Raw genomic sequence first — 24,894 nt, forward strand, 5'->3', positions numbered from 1 at the left:
TTCACATTATCAAACTTATCTGCTGAACTCACCCAGGAATTTTATGCTAGTATGCAAGTATGATTTATAAGGGTCTTACAAATAAAACTCTGCTCAAACATTTCAAATAAGACAGAAAGTGGCAGGAATGGCTGGAGATTATCCCCAAGAATATACTCGTCCCTTCTGATGTAAAGAGGGTTGGATTTATTATACCAATTGCAACTGATATTCTATAAAGGTGAAACAAAAGTTGGTACACCAGTCACTAAACCGATATAATTCCACAATGGATTCTAAACCAAGTTCTCATCAATCAGCTCATGCACTCATGAAGTAGTTCATCAACAGTATGAAATGTGTTTGTCTTCTGTGGAGCCTGAAGAATACACAATATGTAATACTAATAAGATGTGACATTATCTGCTTATACTTGGTATTGGCTTAACTTATGCATGGAAAACATGGAACAGCACCACTGTCCCTGGAAGGAATAAGCTTACTCAAGAATGAGCTCCTCAAATTTCCAACATAAATCCTCATGCAATAAAGGAGAGCTCCTCTGTATTTTAGGGAGAGAGAGAGAGAGAGAGAGAGAGAGAGAGGGAGGGAGGGAGAGCTCTACTGCACTCTGTAGGCTGTAGTAGCAATACTAAACACCTTATTTAAACACAACAAATAACAAAACAAATTTTAATGATGAAAACACAAACAAGGTTAGGACTAATCAAGAGAGCAAAACAATTTTTAATGAGGAAAACACAAAACAAGGTTAAGACTAATCAAGAGAAAATGGAGGGAAATTTTGGGGGGAGAGGTCCTACAGTATATAACATATACCTAAGATTTGATGAAAATACCTTTCAGTCAATGTGCTGAAATCACAATCAAATTTTAATGATAAAAAGAAAAAAAGATCACTGCATCATGTTGTCCACTTGAGCTCTCTCTCCAGTTGCTGTGGTTACATTGTCCCCATCAATACAGAAATCGGGATAATTACGGTGGTTTAAAGAGTGCAACCAAAGAGCAACAACCCCTTCCTTCTGTTCAGTGGATACAATATGAGAGTATATATGCTCCATTTTGAACTCCTCTGCCTCTTCCTTGTAAGTCTCCATGGATAACTCTTCATGCGAGTCTTTCCACTTATGGTTGTATGAAGTAAACAGGCACTCATCCAGATAGAGACCAACCTCAGGAGCAGTGGGCATATTGATGTTTATATCTCTGGTTAAAGTAAAATAACAAAAACAAAAAGAAAAAAGAAAGAATCAAAGAAGAAAACTTAGTTTTCAGATGAAGAAAGAAAGCTGTTTGGACAATAGATACAAAGAAATTACTTACTTCCCAAAAGCTGTGTCGATCAATGATTCAGGTGCACAATTCCTCATGACTGCCACTGCTAGTCCAATCATCTTCCGAATCTGATGAAGCATGAAGCTCTGACCCACAACCTCGCACTTGACAAAATCCATCCCTTCCACAGTAACAACCTTATTCGCGTTAAATGAAACAATGAAGCGTCTGGCAGATGGGTCTTCAGCCTTCGTTCTTGTTGTGAAATTATGGAAGTTGTGAGTTCCTTCATAATGCTTCAGAATTCTATTAAACCTCTCCTTCTCCTTGTTCCCATAGCAAAAACGACTGCCTTTTGCAGATGTCTCTTCTCCATTACTGCATCTAACCAAATTGTTTTCATTTTCCACTGAAGAAGGGTTAGGCTCTTCTATTGACTCAGATTGTGAAACAGCAGTACCATTACTTGAAGAAATGCCAACATCCTCTGCTAGTTCCGAATGGGGATAAGTAGTTCTGTTGTCTGACGAAAGTACAACACACCCCTCTGCAAGCCCATCGGGAACAGCAATACCGTCCAAGGAAGAAACCCTAGGTTCATTTGTGGTTTCAGACTGTGAAACGGTTGCAATGCCACTTTCTGAAGAAACCCTTGATTCGTCTGATGCTTTAGAATGAGAAGCATCAGTATCATTCCCGCCATTTTCTACAGTTTTTGATTCGTTATCACGTCGACCCATAACATCTGCAACCTTATGCCCCCTCTCAGAACACTCCGAACACCTAACGAGTTCGTTTTCGGAACCCAAGCTAGCCAATACACTCTCTCCGTCACGATGAGAACTTGGATCAAGAGCGAAGACCGGAATTAGATAAACATACCTCCTGCGATCGCAGAACTTCTTCGCGTTGAATGAAGCCGTCACACGCTTGAATCCGAAAATTCTGATCTGAGAGGGAAGATTGGAATTGAGACGATCGACGAGGCCGGGAGGGTCGATATAGAACCGGCCGGAGACGACCTGGCCGACGGCGCTGACGCCTTTATCGGTGCGAGCGGAGCGAGACCAGTCGAAGCGCCTGGAATTGCCGCGGTCGGGCTCGGGAATAGCACCGGAGAGGTAGAGGGCTTCTTCAAGATCGGCTTCGATGGTTTTGGCACCAGGGTTCTTCTGCATGCCTTGATAACCAACACCGCAGTAGGCGAAGAAGATGGCAATCTTGCGCCGCTTGTATCTTGGCTTCCTCTCGGTTGAAGTGAGCTTGGGTTCGATTTCTTCATCGTCGGAGTTGGTGGTGGTGGTGGACATTTTGAGCTTCTTGGGTTCGGGCTGCTGTGGAGGAGATGGGGGGGAATCCATGCTTATTAGAAGTTATTACTGTGGTTGTTACTCTTGCTTGGCACTTGGTTTGATCGTATTTCCCGTATCAAGTAGAAGAGAGTCGCTATAAGCAGAGCAACCGCACTTGGATGTTTTGGACTCCGGAGTGTCTTTTGGAGGTTGGACCCAGAAAGGAAACCATGGAAGGGAAGAAAAATACAAGTGACCAGACCGCTGCAACGACTCTGATCTTCTACAACCCTAACGAAGGAATACTTCCAGCCAGTTTCTCAGACGGAGAATAACCTCTGAGGCCTTAGCGGGCCGATACGGTACGAGTTTGCGGATGGACCCTGCTGTGCCGGAACGTGGGCGTGATGGATGGTGCCTCAGTGCCTGTCTAGCTCGAAACCCCTAAAATGTAAAAGGTCAGTCTTGTATTAACCATGACATGAGTCCAGGTGAGCCCATGTAGGATCGGGCCATGCCTCTGGGCTGGGTCAGGCCTTTTTTTATCTTTTCTATTATTTTTTTCGTTTTTTTTTTTGTCAAGTAAAGATAATACAAATTTTGAGAAAATAAGCATTTAACAAATACAAAATAAACAACAAATTGAAAAGAAAATTTTAAAATTTTTATCTCATTTGAACTTAATGAATATAGAATAATAAAACAAATTAAAAAAATACAATGGAATTGGAATGAAATATAAAAAATAATATAATAAAATTGTAAATAAAAAGTTGTAGTGGTATATTGACAAAATCACAAATAAGTGTAAATTTTTAGATAAAATTTACAATAAATTAAAAAATGTTGTACAATTAGTTGGCTTTGACAACCCTTAATCTTTGCGAAAAGGCCAATTTCAACCCTAAAGAATTTAAAGGCTTAAAATAAGTTGTAAAGGCCAATGTTAGCCAAAAAGACACAGTATTAGTGATGTTGTTTACAAATCCATTAAATAATGAATAAAATATTAAAATATGCTGATATGGCACTATTCAACTCAAAAAATAGAAAAATTACAAGTGGGGTTCCACTAAAATCTCGTACCAACAATAAAATAAAAACTATTTAATGTATAAATTAATAAATATTGAAAATAATATACAAGTGGGATCCCACTAAAATATATCATATTAAATCTCACACCAAGAATAAGATAAAACTATTTAATAAATAAATTAATAAATATTGAAAATAATATATAAATGGGTTCCACATAAGATTATAAATGGGTCACACTTGAAATTTACTTTTTTAAGAGAAAAATAATAGGTAGGTTCCACTTGAAATATCCTCTTTTAAGAGAAAAATAATAATTGAATCTTAATTGAAATTTCCTCAAAAAATAATAGGTGGATCCCACTTAAAATTCCCCTTCTCCAATGAAAATGAAACTGATTTGGCTTAATCAAGCACTAACACAAACGACCGATCGAACACAGTGAACTCGTTTGCTAAAGTGGTATAAATTGGCAATAGTGAAGCCTTAAAGCAGTTTTTTTTTTCGTTTCAGTTTATTGAGTAGTTATTCGACCCAAAAAACTGCTCCGAAATTGCTTGAAACAAGTGGTCGGGATTGGAGTCGACGAAAAGGGCATCATCAGTAACAAAAATCTTCTTTTAATCAGGGTCAAAAATTGAAACCCGATTCGACTCTTTACTAGTCAAACCATAGATTTCCAATTGGGAAGATTTCAGTCAACCTAGAACATGATCTAATGCTGCACGATCTGGGCACTCTTAGTTGACTGCGGCTTGGCTCCTAGCAGGGGCGAACGACACCTGAGAGGAAGAAGAAGATGAGGGGTTACCGAGGAGCTCTCCCGGTGGGAACACTCCGATGGCTAAATTAGAACCCTGGAGAAATCTCAAAGGAAAAAGCTAAGAGTAGGAGTGCTGAAAATGTTAGCTTCAATACCTTTACTTCATGAGGGCCGAGGTCCTTTTATACCAGAGCCTGGTCACATCAGGCGTAACCGCCACTGCCCTAGCCGTTACCGCCAGGGCAGGGGTGGCAGGTGTAGGCTGTTGCTACAGGCTGCTACTGCAGGGTACGGACTCGTCAGGCATGCCATGCCTTTCAGAGACGACAAGCAAAACGCCACCTAGCAAGGGATCCAAACACTGCCACCGGATTTCAACAGGTACGGATGTCAGGCAGGCACGAATGTTAGGCAGATCTCCCTGCAGTCTGCCAAGCTACTATGCACCGAACCACCTAGGAGAGGTTTGCCTTGCACCGAGGTGTCGAGGTACACTGAGGTGCCCGCACTGGAGGCGAGCCTTAAGCAAGTACGAACAGGAGTCGCGATGGTGCTGTCCCAAGGTGTTTTCTCCCTCGAGACACTTAGCCAAAAGTTGGGGTGCTTCCTTCTTAGGAAGGGAGAGCTCGGAGTCCCTTAGGAGGAGCTCGGGTCCTTTTGCATGGGGGAGCTCGGGGTGCTCCACCCTCAGGTTTGGGGCGAGCTGGGCCTTGCTTCTCGACGAGCTGTCCCACCCGCCAAGTCATTTGACTGGGCCTCGGCGAGCTCGCTGCATCGAGTAGTGACCAGGCTGTCACACTGAATTTTCACTCATGCTAGGTCATGTCCACATGTCCCCGTGCTACGAGGTCAAGCCAAATCACCCTTCATCAATTGCCCCCACTCCCCGTGCTAGGAGTGTTGACCTAGTGCGGGGAGTCCGCAGTCTACCGGGTGGATTTGGCTCAGAGTCCAAACTTTCTTGTCTGTCAGTTCATAGGTTGGACTGGTTTTCCGCTCGGTTCTGCCAGGTGCAAACTGATTTCGTCTCGAAGGTCGCACAATCGGTTTTCATGAGGACCGTCAGATCGTTTCGATCTCAACCATTGATGCCCGCGTATAGTGGCTATAAATAGCGGGGGTCCTGGCCATTTTCCTTCGCCACAAATCTTCAGTTGTAGTTTTGAGCTCGCGTCCAAAGCCTCCAGCTCGGGTCAGTTCTTCTCAGTCCGATCCATCTCTTTTCGGTGAGTCACCCTAGCTCTTCTTCGGTTTCGTTATGTCTTCCTTTGATAGCCAGTTAGATGAGCCCGAGGTGCCCGAGGTTGGTACCTCGGCTACCGGAGTCCAGTCCCCCGAGGCGCGGGTGGCCTCGGGTAACTTGGCATCCACCTTTCACCGAGGTCGGATGCCGGACAGGTTTGGGCCTTCCACTATGACCCTGGAGAGGCTCCGTCAACTCATCTAATAGTACAACCTACCCAGGGAGTACACCTATAGTTTACCTGCAGGGAACTTCCCATGGGAGCACGGCCCTGATGAGGTCGTGATCTTCCGAGAGCAGCTCATAGTCGGGCTACGCCTTCCCTTCCATCCACTCATAGTGGAGGTTCTGAAACACTTCAACGTTACGATAGAGAAGTTTCACCCGAACTCAGTCCGTAACGTGATCGGGACCATCTCCCTCTGTTACGAGTATGTCCTCCCCCTCAACTTGGACATATTTTGTTCTCTCCTTACCATTAAGAAGAGCGCTTCATGCGTTCTCCCCGAGCACAGGAGGGCTTACAACTTGTCCCCTCGCCCGGACTTTAAGTTAATGCACAAGCTTCCTAGCAAGATCCCGGCCTAGAAGCAGGACTACTTCGTAGTTCGGAACCCGGTGGGGTGGCCCTTCCCTACTCACTAGAGGGCGGCTATCCAAGACCCTGGCGTCATACTCGACAAGAAGACCAGGGAGGCATTCCAGTCGTGGGCGAGATCGGTTGTGATTTCAAAGATTATATCACCCGAGTACTAATGCCGAGCTCTTTTTGCAGGTCCCATGGAGGCAGACAAACTTAAGGGAGACCGTCTCTTTAAGCACATGAAGGGGAGGAAGAAGCGGGTTGCCAAGAGAGCCCGTATCGAGTCACCGCCTGCCCCCACTCCCGAGCCCCAGCTTCAACCGGCTCCAACTTCTGAGCCCGAGCTCCCTAGGGCTCCTCCGATCACCGACTTGGAGGAGTCCATACCACTTAGGGAGCCCGAGACCTTGGCCGAGCCCACCGTGAGGGCGGTAGCCGATGCCGAGGCTGCTACCGGAGCTGCTAACGTTGCAACTGAAGTCTCCACAGAGCCCATCCATACAACCGAGACGATTGTTTCCAGCTCGGGGAGTCCAGATGGGGGCCGAAGTATCTTGGTCCCCTAGTTCGGTCTTCGAAAGAGCAAGGGGGTCGTTTATTCTGAGGAGATTTCGGTTTGGGCTGATATGCTCAACCCTGCTCAGCTCAGAGCCCGGGCTGCCACCCACACTATGGTGGTAAGTTTTCTTCTCTTTCTTTTCCTTTCCTTTTATATTTACGCTTTTTCGGTACTAACTAACTTCCTTTGTCAAGCGAACTCCATTGTGCACGCCCTCGCTCTTCAGTCCGAGAGGAATCTGAAGCGGGATTTGACCGCCGAGGAGTCTTCTCGCGCTGCTCATACCGAACTGAGGATAGCTCATGAGCAGATCCACCAGTTGGAGAGCGGTGCCATGGCCCAGAGGGGCGTTATCACGACGCTGACGGCGGAGAAGGACGAGCTGGCACGCAAGAATAATGTGCTGAGGGGCGAGATGGAGACCCTCAAAGCGGAGCTAACACGCGAGAAGGGCGTACTGAGGGGTGAGCTGGACGCCCTTAGAGTAGAGGCAGAAGGCCTTAAGGAAAATAAGAAGGCCCTTCTGCACGAGGTGGAGTACCTCAAGGCGGACATCGAAGAGAAGACCGAGATCTTCACTCGAGCGATAGAGGAGACGAAGATCAAGGCTATCGCAGAGTACATCCAATCCGACAAATTTGATGTCGTTCTGCGAAAGGCCTACCGCAAGGGGTTCAAGCTCAGCAGGTGGCTGATAAGGCACACATACCCCGAGCTTGACACAAGTGCCATCACCACCTCGCGAATCACGGACGAGATAGCTCGTCAAGCCGTAGAGGACCCGGACTCGGAGGAGGAGGATGGTGACGAAGAAGCGGACACCCCCGACCAGCCCGAAGATCCTAAGGAGATCTCTCGTGGTGGTGAAGAGCTTCCGAAGTGATTGCCTTTGTATTCCGAGCCCGCGAGCTCAGTCTTTTTTTTCTTTTGTCTAGCCCGTTGTACAAAACTTTCTGTTAATGAAGTTGATATTTTTTCCTAAGTGATCTTTTTCCAAGTATTGTTTTATCCGAGCTTATCATGGTTGAGTGTGCGGAGTGAATCGTAGTAGGGCATAGTAAGGCATATGCCCGAACTGTCTTGTGGCGTACACCGAGGTGATTGACACAGTAAGGCATAGTAGGGCGTATGCCCGAACTGTCTTCTGGTGTACACTGAGGTGATTGATACAGTAAGGCATAGTAGGGCGTATGCCCAAACTGTCCTCTGGTGTACACCGAGGTAATAGACATGGTAAGGCATATGCCCGAACTGTCTCCTGGTTGCATGTCGAGGTGAGCCTAGTGTCGTAGGATCTACTAGTCTGCTTGCGCCCTTCGATACATTATGTACTATGGTGCCGAGCTCCTTGATCAGCTCGGTGTTTTAGCCCCTTAGAATTCATTCGCATCATAAAGGTAGCTAAGTTATTATGCCAGAGTCTGTTAGTTCGGCTTTTTGGCCCTTGAGCCCTGAGAGTGACTCGTGGTCTACTTCGTCACTTATAGGTAATACTGTCTTAGGTTGACAATATTCCATGCCCAAGGTACTTGTTCCCCTTCCAGGGTTTCGAGCTCGTACGTTCCTTCCCCGAGTACTCACTTCACTCGGTAAATTCCTTCCCAGTTCGGACCGAGCTTGCCAACACCGAGCTCAGGCACCATAACCTTACGGAGACCCAGGTCGCCAACGCGGAGAGTCCGTTTTTTTACCCTGGCGCTATAGTACCGAGTTGTCCTCTACTGGTAGGCCGCGGTCCTGATGTATGCGAGGTCCCGCACTTCGTCAAGCAAGTCGAGGTTGGTACGTAGCTCATCTTCGTTTGCCCTGTCATCATACGCTTCTAATCTCAGCAAAGGAACTTCAATCTCGGCTGGAATGACTGCTTCGGTGTCGTAGGTGAGGTTGAAGGGGGTTTCTCCTGTGGCGATCTTTTCTGTGGTATGATAGGCCCATAATACACTACGCAGCTCGTCCACCCACAGTCCCTTAGCTCGGTCCAGGCACGCCTTTAGTCCTCGGAGGATAGCCTTGTTCGTGACTTCCGTTTGACCATTTGCCTGAGGGTGCGCCACTGAGGTGAAGTTCTACTGAATTCCCATGTCTCGGCACCAGTTTTGGAATTTGATGTCTTCGAACTACTTACCATTGTTGGAGATCAGTACCCGAGGTAATCCGAAACGACACACTATGTTCTTCGAAAAGAAGTTCTACACATCCGGGTTGTGATTGTCGCGAGAGGTTCGGCTTCAACCTACTTTGTGAAATAGTCAACTGCCACCACTAGGAACCTCCTTTGTCCTTTTGCTGGTGGGAATGGCCCGAGTAGGTCAATGCCCCATTGTGCAAATGGCCATGGGCTAATGAGGTATTTTAGGTCAGCAGCAGGCCGGTGGTGGATGTTGGCATGCTTCTGACACTTGTCGCATTTTTTGACGAGCTTGGTCACATCTGCCTTCATTGTTGGCCAGTAATATCCCTGTTGTAGTGCTTTCTGGGCGAGGGCTCTGCCCCCAAGTGTCCACCGCATAGGGAAGCGTGTAAGATCTTCGGTACAACCGTTCGTCTATTATGACGTATTTGGAAGCCTGACACTCTACCCTCCTAACGGCATTACGATCTACAGGGAGGGTCCTGTGTAGCAGGAAGCTCGTGAGAGGATCAATCCAGCTCGGCTCTGCTTGAACGACGGGAGCGACCTCCTCTGCCCCCCTGAGAATGCAAGGCCGAGGCAAGTTCTCAATGTACACAGTCCTCTTGGTGTTATCACCAATGTTGGCCAAGCAGGATAGAGCATCGGCCTCGGCGTTCTCTGATATCAGGATTTGCTGAATGAGGTATGACCGAAAGTTGAGCAGAACCCCTCTTACTTTGGCTAAATATGCTACCATGGTTGGCTCGCGAGCTTCATACTCACCCGTAACTTGATTGACCACGAGCTGGGAATCGCTACAAACGACGATGTGCTTGGCCTTCACTTCCTTTGCCAAATCCAACCCGGCTAGCAGTGCCTCGTATTCCGCTTCGTTGTTGGATTCCACGAACTCAAAGCATAGTGCATACTCCAGTTTCACACTGCTTGGCCCGTACAGAACGATCCTAACTCCGTTGCCCTGCCGATTTGACGAGCCATCTACGTGAAGGATCCAGGGTTCCTCGTCCCAGTTCGCACTGGGGGCCTCATGTTCCACCGGCCTGGGGACTTTGGAGCTAAAGGTACATTCTGCGACGAAATCTAATAAGGCTTAAGCCTTGATAGCAGTTCGTGGCTTATACTGGAGTTCGTATTCACTGCGCTCGATGGCTTACTTTGTCAGCCTTCCCAAGACCTCGGGCTTGAGCAATACTTGCCTTAGTGGTTTGTTAGTAAGGACAACGACGGTGTGAGCTTGGAAGTACGGGCGGAGCTTCCGGGCTGCTATGACCAGGGCATAGGCTAACTTTTCTATCTTTGGGTACCTTGTTTCTGCTCCCTGCAACACTTTACTAACATAATAGATGAGTCATTAGACCCGATCTACTTCTCTTATTAGTACCGAGTTGACCACCTCATCACTTGTCGAGAGGTATAGTTCTAAAACATCACCCACCTCGGGTCGGGTTAAGACTGGGATGCTGCCGAGAGGTATAGTTCCCACAGACGGCGCCAAAATGATGCTGCACGATCTGGGCACTCCTAGTTGGCTGGGGCTTTTTGAGCTCGTCGAACGCGAGCTGGCACTCTTCGGTCCATTCAAAACCTTTGCTTTTTATGGCCTTAAAAAAGGGCAGGTAGCGATCCGCCAACTTCGACAAAAAGCGGCTCAGAGCGGCTAACCGGCCGTTCAGCTTCTAGACCTCCTTTAATTTCTGGGGTGGTCTCATTTCTAGGATGGCTTTGATTTTGTTCGGGTTGGCCTCAATGCCTCGCCGGTTAACGATGTACCCTAGGAATTTACCCGAGGTGACACCAAAGACACACTTGTTGGGGTTTAGCTTCATATTAAATCTACGCAAAATTTCAAAAACCGAATGTAAATCTTGTATTAACTCATGTGAAAATTGGGTTTTGACGATCATGTCGTCTACATAACACTCTACTTTTTTGCCGATTAGTGGCTCAAACAGTTTATTTACAATTCTCTGAAAAGTGGCCCCAGCGTTATTCAACCTGAAGGGCATGACCTTGTAACAGTACAAGCCGAACTCGGTTATGAAGGCAGTTTTCTCTTCATCAGTTGGGTCCATCCTGATTTGATTGTAGCCCAAATAGGCGTCCAGGAAGCTCAGCAACTCGTGCCCCGAGGTCGCGTCCACTAGACGGTCGATCCTGGGAAGTGGGAAGCAGTCCTTTGGGCAAGTTCGGTTTAGGTCGGTGTAGTCGACGCACATGCGCCACTTACCGTTAGCCTTTTTTACTAGAACGGGGTTGGCCACCCAGCTCGGGTAATGGACTTCCCTGATGAAATTGGCTGCAAGGAGTTTCCCGACCTCCTCGTCGACTGCACTCCATCGCTCCGGGGCTAGGTCACGTTTCTTCTGTCTAACGGGCCTAACTACAGTATCAACATTGAGTCTATCAGTTATAATGTTGGGGTCTATGCCAGGCATTTCTGCCGTTGACCATGCAAAAATATCTAAATTTTTAAGTAAGAAACTTACCAATTGAGATCGCAGGGGTTCCTCAATAGAAGCGACGATCTGGAGTACCCGAGCTGGATCTTCTGTCAAGGTCGGGATAGGGATGGTCTCCTTAGTAGGTGCGGCTTGCTCCGCGAACTGCTTCGCAGGCCGTTCCAGCTCGAGGTCATCTGCTACCTTGGCCTTTCCTTTGAGGGCGGCTACATAGCACTTGCGGGACTCGAGCTGATCGCCTCGCATCACTCCGACTCCAAAGTTTGTAGGGAACTTCATCGCCAGGTGGTAGGTGGAGACTACTGCTCGTAAGGCGTGGGTGATGGGTCGATCTACTATTGCATTGTACGGGGAGGGGGTCGCGACTACCAGGAACTCGTGATTGAGCCTTACCACATTGGGCTAGGTACCGACCTCCATTGGTACAGTGACTCTCCCTAGAGGCCTGACCTCCTCGCCGTTGAATCCCACCAATGGAGTGTTCGCGGGCTTCAGATCGTTTTCTGGGAGTTGAAGCTTATCGAAGGCTGCCTTGAAGAGAATGTTAGCCGAGCTACCCGAGTCGACTAGGACGCGCTTGACCTCGAAGTCGTTGATCTTAATCTTTATGACGAGCGTGTCATCATGGGGATAATGAAACCCTCGCACATCGTCTTCAGTGAAGAAGATTGGTTCCTCTGTCTTTGGCCGCTTCGGGGGGTTAAGCTCTTCCCTAGCAGCCTCACGGGCTAATGACCGAGCTGCAGCTGAAGTGCAGCCCGCGACAATTGATCCTCCGACAATCACATGGATGGTACCCCGAACTGGTCTCTCGTCGGGAGGCTGCCTCTGCGGCTGTTCGGCTTGTTTACTGGACTCAGGAGCCTCTTTGCTCTGCTCCTCGTACGGACCTACTTTATTATTATTATTATGTTGTACAAAATTTCTCAAATATCCGCGACAGATAAGTTCTTCAATCTCGTCGCAGAGGTTTTTACAATTTTCGGTACTATGACCGTGATCTCTATGAAAACTAGAGTACAAGTTTTTATTCCTAACACTACGATTGGCCTTGAGCCGAGGTGGCCGCTTCACATATGGGGCGTCCTTGATCGCCATGAGGATCTCGGCCCGCCTTGCGTTGAGGGGCGTATAGTCCATTTCTGCTGCCGGAGCTCGGAAAGGCTGAATTGGCTTTGCCCCCGAGCTTGGTCCTTTTTCTTGTTGTCACTTGGAGCTGGGGGCTCCGGTTCTCTCTTTCTTTTTTCAAGGGTGTGTTCACCCTTCTGGTTGATCTCCTCCTCTGTTCCTATGAACCGATCTGCCAATTCGAGGAACTCGGTCACGATCTTGGGTTGGTTGACCACCACGTGCTATTTGAATTCCTTGTGGGTGATGCCTCGCTTGGCCGTAGTGAGCCGAACTGCAAGGTCCAGGTCGGGTATCTGTAGGCAAGCGTCATTAAACCACTTGATGTAGTTCCGGATGGACTCTCCTTCTCTTTGGACTATGCTGAGGAGGCTTTCTTGGGTCCTCGAGCACCTTTTACTGGTGACGAAGTGGGAGGTGAAGACCTGCACAAACTGCGCCCAACTTTTATTGAACATGGCGTGAGGTTTCAGTACCAGGTGTGGGCTACTCCCTTGAAAGTGGTGGAGAAGGCCACGCACATGCAAGACTCACTCGCCCTAGCCAGATGCATTTGGGACTAGAAGGCGTCCACGTGGTCGTTGGGGTCGAAGGACTTGCTGCTGGTGGAGCTGAAGCTGCCGGAACTGTTACATTTGGGTTTGCATGGCTCGCATGCACTGCATCAGGTCTTCGAGCTGACCTTGACTGGCCACCAAAGGGAGGATGGTGGGTTCAGCGAAGGTTGTTTCAACGACAGAGAGCAATGGAGCAGTCATGGGTATCGCCGTCAGGGGCACATTCAGACTAAGTACCCTGTCCACAGCGAGGGGGACGGTGAAGTACCCGATGCAGACGGTGGGCAGTTGGGATTGTTCCTCGAGGGTGTCCTGACACCCGAAGTTGCTAGAGGAAGCCATAGGTGCTTGTAATGCTGATGAGTTTTTTGGGAGGAAGTTGCACAGAAGTTAGAGGAAGGCCTTTTGAAGCGCTTCCCACAGACGGCGCCAAATGATGTTGCACGATCTGGGCACTCCTAGCTGGCTGGGGCTTGGCTCCTAGCAGTGGCGAACGGCACCTGAGAGGAAGAAGATGAGGGATTCCCGGGGAGCTCTCCCAGTGGGAACACTCCGATGGCTAAGTTAGAACCCTAGAGAATCTCAAAGGAAAAAGCTGAGAGTAGGAGTGTTGAAAGTGTTAGCTTCAATACCTTTACTTCGTGAGGGTCAGGGTCCTTTTATACCGGAGCCCAGTCACATCAGGCGTAACCGCCGCTGCCCTAACCGTTACCGCCAGGGCAGGGGTGGCTGGTGCAGGCTGCTACTACAGGGTACGGACTCGTCAGGCGTGCCATGCCTTTCAGAGACGACAGGCAGAACGCTGCCTGGCAAGGGATCCGAACACTACCACCGGATTTCAGCAAGTACGGATGTCAGGCAGGCACGGATGTCAGGCAGATCTCCTTGCAGTCTGCCGAGCTACTGTGCACCGAACCACCTAGGGCAAGTTTGCCTTGCACCGAGGTGTCGAGGTACACCAAGGTGCCCACACTGGAGGTGAGCCTTAAGCAAGTATGAACAAGAGTCGCGATGGTGCTGTCCCGAGGTGTTTTCTCCCTCGAGACACTTAGCCAAAAGTTGGGGTGCTTCCTTCTTAGGAAGGGAGAGCTCGGAGTCCCTTAGGAGGAGCTCGGGTCCTTTTACATGGGGGAGCTCGGGGTGCTCCAGCCTAGGTTTGGGGCAAGCTGGGCCTTGCTTCTCGACGAGTTGTCCCACTCGCCAAGTCGTTTGGCCGAGCCTCGGCAAGCTCACTGCACTGAGTAGTGACCAAGTTGTCACGCTGAATTGTCACTCATGCCAGGTCATGTCCACGTGTCCCCGTGCTACGAGGTCGGGCCAAATCACCCTTCATCATGATCAAAAGAATGATTTCCCATGACTAAAATCACCAGGGGGCAGGATCTTTTATAGGCCCCTTGATTTTGCCTTTCTTGTGCCAATTGGCATCAAGGGAGCGAGAGAAAATGACAAGGTGGAGGAAGAAGACTAGGAGGAGAAAGCCATCGGCAGTCCATCTTGGGTGGCTAAGGAACCACTCCAATGGTCGAGGTATCGGAAATTAGAACTTAGAAAGCAAAGCGGAGGAAGGATCACTACCAGTGATTCCAGATTTCTAGGCAACCATTCCCTACTTAGAAAACCCTCTTTCCCCGACCCCTTGGTTGCATGCAAAGTGGAGGAAGAATCACTATCAGTGATTCCAAGTTTCTGAGCAACCATCCCCTACTCAGAAAACCCTCTTTCCCTAACCCCTTGGTTGCATGCAAAGTGGAGGAAGATGTTAGACAGTTTTGTATGCCCTTAGCTCCAATCAGTTTGATGCACTTATGACATTTATTGTAAATGAATAAAGTGCATATTTGATTCATGTCTTGCGGTGTGTTTCTGTGTAATACCCTTAAACTGGACACTTATGAGACTCGTGTTAGTTTAGAACGTTCACAGCCAGTGGGTCGGTCTGGGGAGACCTATCCTGACAAGGCTAACACTAATGTATTGCCAAGTCGATTGGGGTGATCTGTCTCTACCACCAGGGTGAGACCCGAGGTACATGCAGTGTAGGATTAATTGAATCTTTGAACCGGACCAGATTTTCAGCATTGCCCTGGACCTTGGAGATTGATGGGCAAAAACTAGAGAGTTACACCTAACCCCTAGACTCAATTATGATACTACACTAGGTGTCGGATTGGATTGTCTTTGATATGCCAATCAGTGAGATCCTTAGCAGGGTCAAAACCTGGGTATGTTGGGACAATCTGAGAATTCATTTGAGTGGGTGATCATAGTGACAAGATCAGCCCCTTTGTCGGACAAAGGTAATGATCGGGGATGCATTCTCTCTAATGGAAACCAAGATTGCCGGTAGCCGATTTCAATCGTTGTAATTTGTTTTGCAAAATATATTTTATATGAGATATAAAAGTATATATATTATAGTTTCTAAACGTTTGCAAAAGGTTTTAATTCCCGGGATCCATGTGAGTAGAGAGTGCAACACTGTTCTTTGCAACCGATGGAGAGGTCATCTCTTGTCGGGCAGTGTATGATCATTATGGGCTAAGAGGTTAAGTGTAAGACCATTGAGGGTAATACCTGATGGGATAATCTTGCATCTGCCCACAGTCCCTGGGTGTTACAAGATGGCTTGGCCCAGGGACCACTTAGGGTAAGTGTTGGGCCCATAGAGCACATGTGATGGGTTTTAGGGGGTGCACTGTCCGTAACAGTGTATTCGGCCAGGCCTTGTAACAAAGGCTGGGCTGAACCCTTGTGGCTGATGTGTATATCAATGTTTGGGTCCCACGCCATACAAGGAAGCCCAATTGGGCAGCAGTTTGGAAGGCTAAGTGAGCACATAACCTTATTGGGCCTGAAGCCCATTTCGAACTAGGATGAATTGATTAGTTAAATAAGGGGCGAATTCTAAGATTGGATTAGCAGATAGGATTGGGTCTTAACCCTATCCACTCAGAGAGTCCAGATCTAAATGTGATTCAGATATAGAAACCTCCTAATGAGATTAGGAGAAGATTGATCCAATCTACAGATAAGATAAGGGATTACCCTTATCACTAAAAGGGAATTCTGATCCAAATATGATTTGGATCAGCAACTCCTAATGGGATTAGGAACTGATCCCTTTAAGGTTATAAAAGGAGGAGGGGGCGGCAGCCTTTTAACAACACACTTCACATCTTGTCTTCAGAGCTGAAATTACAGAAGAGAGAATTCAGCTTTACTGCGCTAAATCTCTCTTGTTGCCTCCTTCCTGCAGCCGCCATATCTGCCAATTCGATCTCCTGTTCTCAGTGGGAGTGATCAAGATCAGATCTTGATATCAGTTTCTTGTGAGGACTGATAGAAAGTTGTGCTCACGTGCCGTCCTGTTGATTCTTGCGAAGGATCAGGTTCTTGGGAAAAACACTATTGATTCTACTCCATCCTACACTATGCCATCTTCAGTGGGAGCAGTCTTTGATTCCTTCCTTGGGCGTGAACACCTCCTTTGGGAGATATTGTTTCTCCGTATCAAGTATATCCCTCTCCTACTGGTTTTTGTTCAGATCTGGTTCGGTTTTTCGTTCAAGATTGATCATTTAAAAATATGATTTTTCTAAAATAGGAAATAGGATTCCTATTATGATGGAGAGAAATTTTTGAAATTCGCCCATTCTATTCCGTAAGATTCAGGCATCCATACGATGGATATCTCATCCCTTCAAAACAATCACTATCGGTGATTCTGGATTTTTGGTTATCCATTCCCTACTCAAAAAACCCTCTTTCCCTGACCCCTTGGTTGCAATCATTCCTAAAACACAACACCTTCGGAGGGTTTCCAATGGGAAAAGAAGATGGGTAGATAAAGCTATCAGCCATTTGGATATGTATTACTTGAAGAGAACTACCGTTGTTAAGAGTTACAATGATGGTGGTGGATAGAAAGGAAGATGGGGGAGGGAGAAGATGACCAAATGGCCAAGATAATGAGAGAGAGAGAGAGAGAGAAAACCACCCCTTCTAAGAGTTGAAGTTGCGGTGGTGGGTGGAAAGGAGGATAGGGGAGGGAGAAAACAGTCGAATGGTAGAGAGAGAGACCCATCTATTAAAGAGGAAATTTTAAGTGGAACCCACTTACCATTTTATTTTAGAAGAGGAAACTTCAAGTGAGACTCACATATTATTTTCAACAATCATAATTTATTTATTAAATAGTTTTTATTTTATTAGTGGAATCCACTTGTATTTTTTTATTTTTTAGTTGAATAGTGCCACATCAACATTTCTTAATATTTTATTCATTATTTAATAGATTTGTAAATGGTGTAACTAACACCGTTTGTTTTTTTGCTAGTGTTGGCCTTTTACGCTTAGTTTGAGGTCTAAAATGATCCTCAAAATTCTTTAGGGTCGAAATTGGCTTTTCCACAAAGTTTAGGGGTTGCCAAAGCCAAAAATCCAAAACAAAATATGAACTTCATTATTTTCTTCAAGTTCCACCTCCATCTCCTTAACCTTGATCTTGATTTACATCATTTGCTTTTGGTGAAATATCAAATGATGTGTTATGCTCTCCTTGACCTTGTAGTCTATCCTCACCATCCGACCAATCCTTAAAGCATATACGCATTTCCTGGCTTTCATCATTTATGCAACTTCTCTTATCATCTAGTACCCTACTACTTGCGTTAAAACAAGACTCCAATGTAACTATAGATCATGTGCTATGGCGCAAAGAACTAAATAAAGCACTTAGTAGGCCATGTTGAGCCCAACCATAGGCCATGCCAGCACAACCCACTTTGACATGCCATACCAAAACTTGTGAATTGCCAGTACACACACTAGTCTTCACAACAAATCTAGTGTCATCCCTCCAAATCCAATGGCCAATAGGAATGGCAAAGGGGTGGGGACCATGCTTTCCATCCCTAATCTTGATTCCAATTGGGGATAAAAGTGATTTTCCATCCCCAATTTGCATGGAGATAAATTCTGTTTCTTCATTGGAGACCTGAAACTCCAAAATTTTTTAATTAAAAATTATATATATATATATATATATATATATATATGCATGTATATATGTATATATGTATAAAATAAGGAAGTTTATCTTTATTATCCTTTTTTTTATTTTAGGGTAAAAGACTTAAACCTCCCTTGAATTTTAACATAAATACTTATACCTCCCCCTCTTATTTATAATAAGACTTAAACATCCCCTATTAAAATAAGACCATTATATTTAACAAAACCATTGAAAATTCATTTTTTGCCTTCATTATTCTTTCAATTTTTAAAGAAAACCAATCGGATTGTAACTCAAGGAAAAAAAAAGCAAGAGAGGATGACTCTATTGATGAATGTTCGAGATAACGAAAAACAAAGTGATAAATGAAAAACAATTTTCATAAGAATGGGGAACCACAAAGAAACCGAAAAGTAGAGTCCAAAGAGATCTAAGGTTGCAAATTTGTGTCACCCAAACATGCCTCCCCAAATCAGCTAAGTTAGCTTCCTGATGAGGGGCATTTTGGTCAACTCACTCGATAATGGACATGTGGATGTTGTCAGTGACACAACGTCCACTCAACGAGATAGCTCGTCGACTCAACATGTAGCAGTCAATATCAGGAACGAAGTCAAGCTAGAGAGAGCTCAACCCACAACGGCCAACACAACATAACAGCTCGCTGGAGTAACGTGTGGCAGTCAGCATCAGATACGCGGTCGAGCTAGGGCGAGCTCGATCCTCCGTCAGCCCCCAAATCGCCCAAAACAGCCAAGCAAACAACGCCTGTGCAAGCGCTATAACCGCAACACAGAAGAACCGCCCACCGAGTTGACCGCCCCTAGACCAACAGGCGACCTATAGCCACCGCATGGATCTAGCAAATAACTGACCAGTACACCCCAGGATTTAGGAAACAGCTCCGTACAAGGCTCAGAAATATTACCAGATAGCATCTGAACCTCAGGTAGATATAAAAAGACCTCAGGACCACTCCAAAAGGTATGCACACACAAACTCTCACTCTCTCATATTCTCTCACACAAAGGATCATTCACTAACTTAAGCATCGGAGTGTCCCCATGGGTAAAAATATACCCAGGCACTCTAACCTCTCTTCCTTTTCAGCTCTCAGCTTGGACCCCCAACTCGGCCTCATAGCTCGACTCACACCACAGGCTAAACCCGATCCAAGTCACCTCATCAAATCTGAGGGAGTGAACAAATTCTCTGCCTCATCTATTGGTGGGACCATTTTTGGCTTCATCAGTTCCCATCAAGAAGCAAGCAAGCAGCCAGTCCAATGTTGACCCACAAAGCTATTACTTCCCAACGATTCTTGTTGTTTCATCTCCACCTATCAAATCCTTTCTCACAACATGGCTTGGCTCCATTAGGTCATCACTCACGACTACTTGAGACTCCAAAAAAGGCTAATAATTTAGCCATAGTTTTCTGTTACCAATATGAAAATTGGAAGAAACATTCTTGCTATGAAACGCATCTCCCCAAGAGATTTTGTTTTCTGAAAATGTACCAAGATTAGAACTGGTGCAGAAGTTGAGATCGGTAACTACTTCTAAGATGGAACAAATCTAACACAGCTAGGAGAGAAAAGGTAGTGTTGTTGTTCTGTTGGTGGAAGTTATGAATATCTTCAAGTAATGAGGAGGCATAAGAGTTGGGATTGAGATGGCTGTTTGGGTTGAAACCTAAGGCAATTTGAGGACTTTAATCTCATAGAGCACATACTTTTGTCTTATTGTTTGGGATTTCAAGCTTTGGTTTCTTGTGGCTACTATAGTTGTTGCAATGTCATTATCCTTTGTTGGCATTTCTTTAGCCTCTATTCCTCCCCAAACTTTTGTTGTGTCTCCTTTGCTCTGGAATTCTCACGTCCATACTACAAGAAAAATAGTCTGATGAGGGGCATTTTGGTCACCCCGCACAACTACCGACATATGGACGTTGTTGGCAACACAACGTCCAACTCAGCAAGACAGCTTAACAAACCAACACACGGCAACCAACATCAGGTGTGCGGCCAAGCTGGGGCGAGCTCGGCCCGCCGACAACACCAAATCGTCCAAAACCGTTCTGCATGTCGTGCCCTCACGAACATCGTTACCGCGACCATAGGAACAACTCGCTGAACCGCACACCACAAGACACGCGGGTGAACTATAACCGTCGCACAAATCTAGCAACTGATAGTCCAACATGCACCAAACTGCGGAAACAGCTCCGCAGAAGACTCAGAGACGTTGACCGATGGCACCTGAACCTCAGATAGCTATAAAAAGACCACAGGATCACTCTAAAAGCTATATGCACAAAAGCTCTTGAACTCTCTCACATATTCTCACTAAAGTCTCCTTTTTTACTTAAGCATCGGAGTGTTCTCCTGGGTAAAACCTACCCAAGCACTCTAATTCTTCTCTCTTTACAGTCCTTTTCAGCTCGGACTTACAGTTACCAGCTTAGTAGTACAGCTCGGCATTGCCATATTAGAACTTAGTTCAAGCCCAGTCACCGACACAAGGGAGTGAGCAGATTGCGCATCATCAAAATCTAAGCCAGCGGTCGTATAACTGTCGGCTTAGGCCTTTAGACCGCCGCCTTAGATCTAAGTGGAAGCCTTTAGTTTGCCCCCTAAAACATTGTCGGCCTAGATCAAGACCGCAGGCTTAGATAACAAAGACTGTTGCCCTTAAGGACCAATTTGAGGCAGTTCAATCGTCTTTAAAAGCGGTTGTATGTCAAAACCACTAGCTTAGCATTAATAAAGGTGGCGGCTTCGACTACCATCTTAGGTCTGCCAAAACATTGTTTTTGGTTTTTAGGTAGCGGTCGAAACCGCCGACTTAGCTCCTATATGACCGTCGCCTTAGGTCTATCAAAACGTTATTTGATTTTTTAGCTGGTGGTCCAAACCGCCAGCTTAAGTCCTATATGACTGTTGATGCTGTCTGACCCGAGGTGTTCCGAACTGAGGACGTAGTCAGATAATCCTGCCAACTGGACAAGCCGAGGAGGAAGGACGAATCTGCACAGCAAGATCTGAAACCAATAAAGAGATCAGAGGCCTGAGAAGTTGTTCCCCGGGTAGGCACTTCGACACTCAAGTTAGTCGAGAAAGGTGGATGGTTAGACTGAGCAGTTGAGAGAAATGTGCTGGTCCGAGCAAAGGCAGAATAACAGCTTGGATGTTGAAGAGTCAAAAGTCCCTTACCTTGAGCGGGAGTTACCTTTTTATAGCCGAAGATCCGTGTCCTATTCAGATGTGGTTTCCGGGGTTGATGGGATGAGGTTGTCCGCCGAGGTCTTCAGGATAAGACCTAATCCCCAATGGAGTTGCCCTTCTTATCCGTACGAAGTTCTCCCGTCTTGGTCGCGCTTATCCATCTTATGTGGTGCCAACGTGGCCGAAGTAATAAGGTGGCCACGTAAGTGACATGTGGCACCCAAAGCCAGCTCAACCATAACCCAAACACCACTCCCTAGTTCCGAAGTCGATAAGTGTAGTAGTTGGCCGTGGTGTGGCATGGAAGAGCTCTTCGGTTCTCGACTGAGGAACTTGAACTTGAAGTCTGGTTGAGTGCGTTATTTGGGCTAAATGGCTCGAAGTTGAATTGGTTTTTGGGTGAACTGGCAGGTTTGACACCCATACCATTTTCGAGGCGGGTTAGTGGGAGTGTCAATTTGTTTCCCCGAGGCTATGTGCATGCGAAGGGCGATAGTGTCGTTTCATCTTCTTGAGCTGTCAGAGGGCGGTGTTTGATCTACGCCATTGATTTGCCTTAATCTAGATTGCCGGGAGCCCTATAAAAGGGGGTGGAGAGCATTTTCACTTTGTCATTTGCGAAGGGAGTCCTTGTAGAGCTCGGTGAAAGGTAGTCTTCGGCTCAATGTTGCTTCAGTTCCGCGGTCTAGACTTCCGTAAAGTCTGCTAAGATGTCTTCTTCCTTGTCCACTGACTCTTACTCTTCTTCCTTCTCTTCTTCCTTTAGTAATGGGTCTGAGTTGGGGTCTCTCATCAAGGCTACCACACTCACTGCCCATGAGGCTGATGGCCAGGGACTGAGGCCGAAGAGTTTGAGGCCTTTGACCTTGAGGGGGCAGCGGATTGGGAGGCTAAGTTGTCAAATGAGGAGGATGTCAACCTTCCTTTACGGGTCGGTAGCCGGTTTGGGACCACACTGTGCTGTCTGACACCCTGGGACTTGGCCCAAATCAAACCCCTATATTGCATACCAGAGGAGTATGAACTCAGGTTCCCAAGTGTTGGTGAGAGACCCACCTTGGCTCGACTAGGCAAGCTTTGTGTATACGAGCATAGCTTGATAGTCGAGTTGAGGTTTCCTTTGTGTGAGGGAACTGTCAAAGTGTTTAGGTGGTATCGAGTACTGCTTGTCCAATTGATGTTGAACTCCTTTAGGTTTGTGGTCAGTCTCCTTTGCTACTGGTCGGTCCACGGCCTTAAGATCACCTTGTCAATGTTTGCCTACTTCCTTCAACTAAAGCATCACCAGCATGGGTATTACTATTTTTGGGCCCGGTAGCACAATAAGTTTTAGTCGAGGCCCCATCTTCAGTGAAGCGTTAGAAGGGGAAGTTCTTTTTTGTGTGTTGTCTTGGAGGCTGGCCTTTGTCGGCTGAGCTTCAAAAGCCGAGGACTAAAGCGAAGGCGTCGATCAATCAAATCGAGAGGATTGACATGATAGAGTGCACGTCCTTCTCGATGTTGATCCATGCCAGGCTGATGAGTGAGGTAGCTGGTCTGTGTGTCGTTGTCTTTTCCGATCCTTTCTCTTTTCGAACTCTATTACTTGGTATTGATTTGTTGTTTGCCTTGCACAAGTGTTGAAATGGCTAGCCATGAAGAGATGGCTCATCGCAGTCTGGAGCAGCCCAGGGGACTCAACCCCAGGTCGTAAGGACACAACCGAGGTCTGTGGAGCGCACACCCCAACAACAAAAGAGGCCAAGACAGGCCAAAGAAGAAGTGGTGGTGGTCGACCCGAAGGAGAGTGCTCGGACCGACCACTCCCCTTTTTCGTGAGAGAGCACGCTAGAGAGCGGCAACCCTACTGTGTACATGCCACAGGGGGATGTTCGGCCCGAGGACGGGCTTGAGACGAAGGGAATTCCCCATAAACTTGTTCAAAGCTTGCTGACGCCGACCATTAGGCACGAACTCGCCAGGTCACCGAGCAGTTCTCTGGAGAGTGCGGTCCTACACCAGGTCGCGGCGGTAAGTCTTCTTGTTCCTTCGGTCGCTTTCTGATTTGCTTGATTACTTCTGTTGTGCTGACAATTGGCCTCTTTTTGTAGATTGCTTGCTCGGCGGTTGCACTGGTCAACCGCCTTCAGATGGTCCAATGCCTTTATGAGGCGAGGGAGGATGAAGTCGAGTGCTCGAGGACTCGGATGGCCGAGCTTGAGGCTGAGAATGCCGAGCTAAAGCACGACATCGATGAATGGAGTGACACCATCTGCAAGCTGAAGAATCGTGTCTCTGAGCTGAAGGAAGCGTGGGAAGCACTGAGAAAGGAGGTCAATGAGAGGGTGGGCCAGGTAGAGGATGAAGGGATCGCCGAGTTCAAGGACTCAGAGGCTTATTAGAATGAGCTAGACGACTTCGCCCCACACCCACACTCGTGAGCGGAGGGGTTCTACCTTTGCCACGATAAGATTATGTGTCAGCTCCCCAACGTTGTTGAGGTCATATAGGGTCTAGACCCGTTCGGTCCCCTACGCCTACCAAGGATGGTACTACTGCTATCGAGGTGCCCGAGGAGGTCAAGAAGCATCCAGCCGAGGAATGAAGTGTCTGCCCATTGCTTTCGTTGTTCTATTGTTCTTTTCTACTCTCCTGATGTTCTCTTCTTTTTATTTGTGTTGTGATGTACACGACTCGGTATGTCGAGCCTTCTCACTTGTAACTATATCCAATTACTAATGAAAAGCAACTTTTGTCCCAAGCTTTGTGTTTCCTTCTTTTCCTTTTCTCGTTTTATTTTTGTTGAACTTAAACGTGCTTTAGTTGTAAGCCTCGGTCTTATTCTGGCTGAGGTCTAGAGTAGTCGAGATCTTGATGTCCTAGTCTTCGACTTTTACTGGCCGAGGTGCTTCCGAGCTCTCATCGCTTGGGGGATGCTCAGTGGCACTTGGTCTCGGGGACCCTAATGCTCTTTTTGGGCTAACCATCTCTCAACTAGCTCTAATCTAACGGTTCATCAGCTGGGTGTACGGAGTTTGATGGTTGCCCTCTAGCCTTAGAAGGCAGGGGCATCGTTCCCATTTCAAGCTATGGTTGTCGTCAATCGAGTCAACTGGTCAACTTGGTCGGCTATGCACCGCTGAATCAGTGCACGGCTATGCATTGTGGGCTCTAGCTGTTCTGGGTGGGCCAATTTAGTGTGCGGGTGCTTCAGCTGTTAGAGTTCAATTGGGCGGTGTGCTATGCAGTGTGTGTTGATGTGAATCACAAATAGTACATCCTCAAGTTCCCGGTATTCCAACTCCTTGGTGCGGGCTTCCCATCAAAGTCTTCTAGCATATAGGTACCAGGTTCGAGGACTACAGTTACTCTGTACAATCCTTCCCAATTTGGTTCGAGCTTCCCTTCTCTTGGTGCGGGTACTATGACTTTGCGAAGGATGAGGTCACCTATCATGAACTCTCTTCTTCGAACTTTGGAGTCGTAGTACTTGGCCATCCGGTGTTGTTACGCTACCATCCTGAGGTATGCTCGGTCATGTGCTTCCTCTACCAGGTCGAGCTCTGCATGAAGATACTCACTGTTCTGCTCGTTGTCGTAGCACTCGATCTAGAGAGTTGGGGGGCCTGTCTCCGCA

General features: G+C 47.0%; 1 protein-coding gene across 3 annotated transcripts in view; it reads right to left on the reverse strand.

The window, feature by feature from the left end:
- Positions 1-643: 643 nt before the first annotated feature.
- Positions 644-24,894, reverse strand: part of LOC104604340 (uncharacterized) — a 40,436-nt gene continuing 16,185 nt past the window's right edge. For 2 of the 3 annotated variants that reach the window (XM_010268639.3, XM_088889433.1), the window contains 2 exons: positions 1,327-3,014; positions 644-1,209 (listed from right to left, as the gene is read on the reverse strand). In XM_010268639.3, the coding sequence (XP_010266941.1) occupies positions 897-1,209; positions 1,327-2,639 (1,626 nt within the window). In that variant the 5' untranslated portion in view covers positions 2,640-3,014 and the 3' untranslated portion in view covers positions 644-896. Of the gene's footprint in view, positions 1,210-1,322; positions 3,015-24,894 lie in introns of those variants that run through there. The other variant, XM_088889434.1, reaches the window with a different exon arrangement.

Source organism: Nelumbo nucifera, chromosome 6 (genome assembly GCF_055504915.1).
Source record: "Nelumbo nucifera cultivar China Antique chromosome 6, China Antique-T2T, whole genome shotgun sequence".
NCBI lineage: Eukaryota > Viridiplantae > Streptophyta > Magnoliopsida > Proteales > Nelumbonaceae > Nelumbo > Nelumbo nucifera.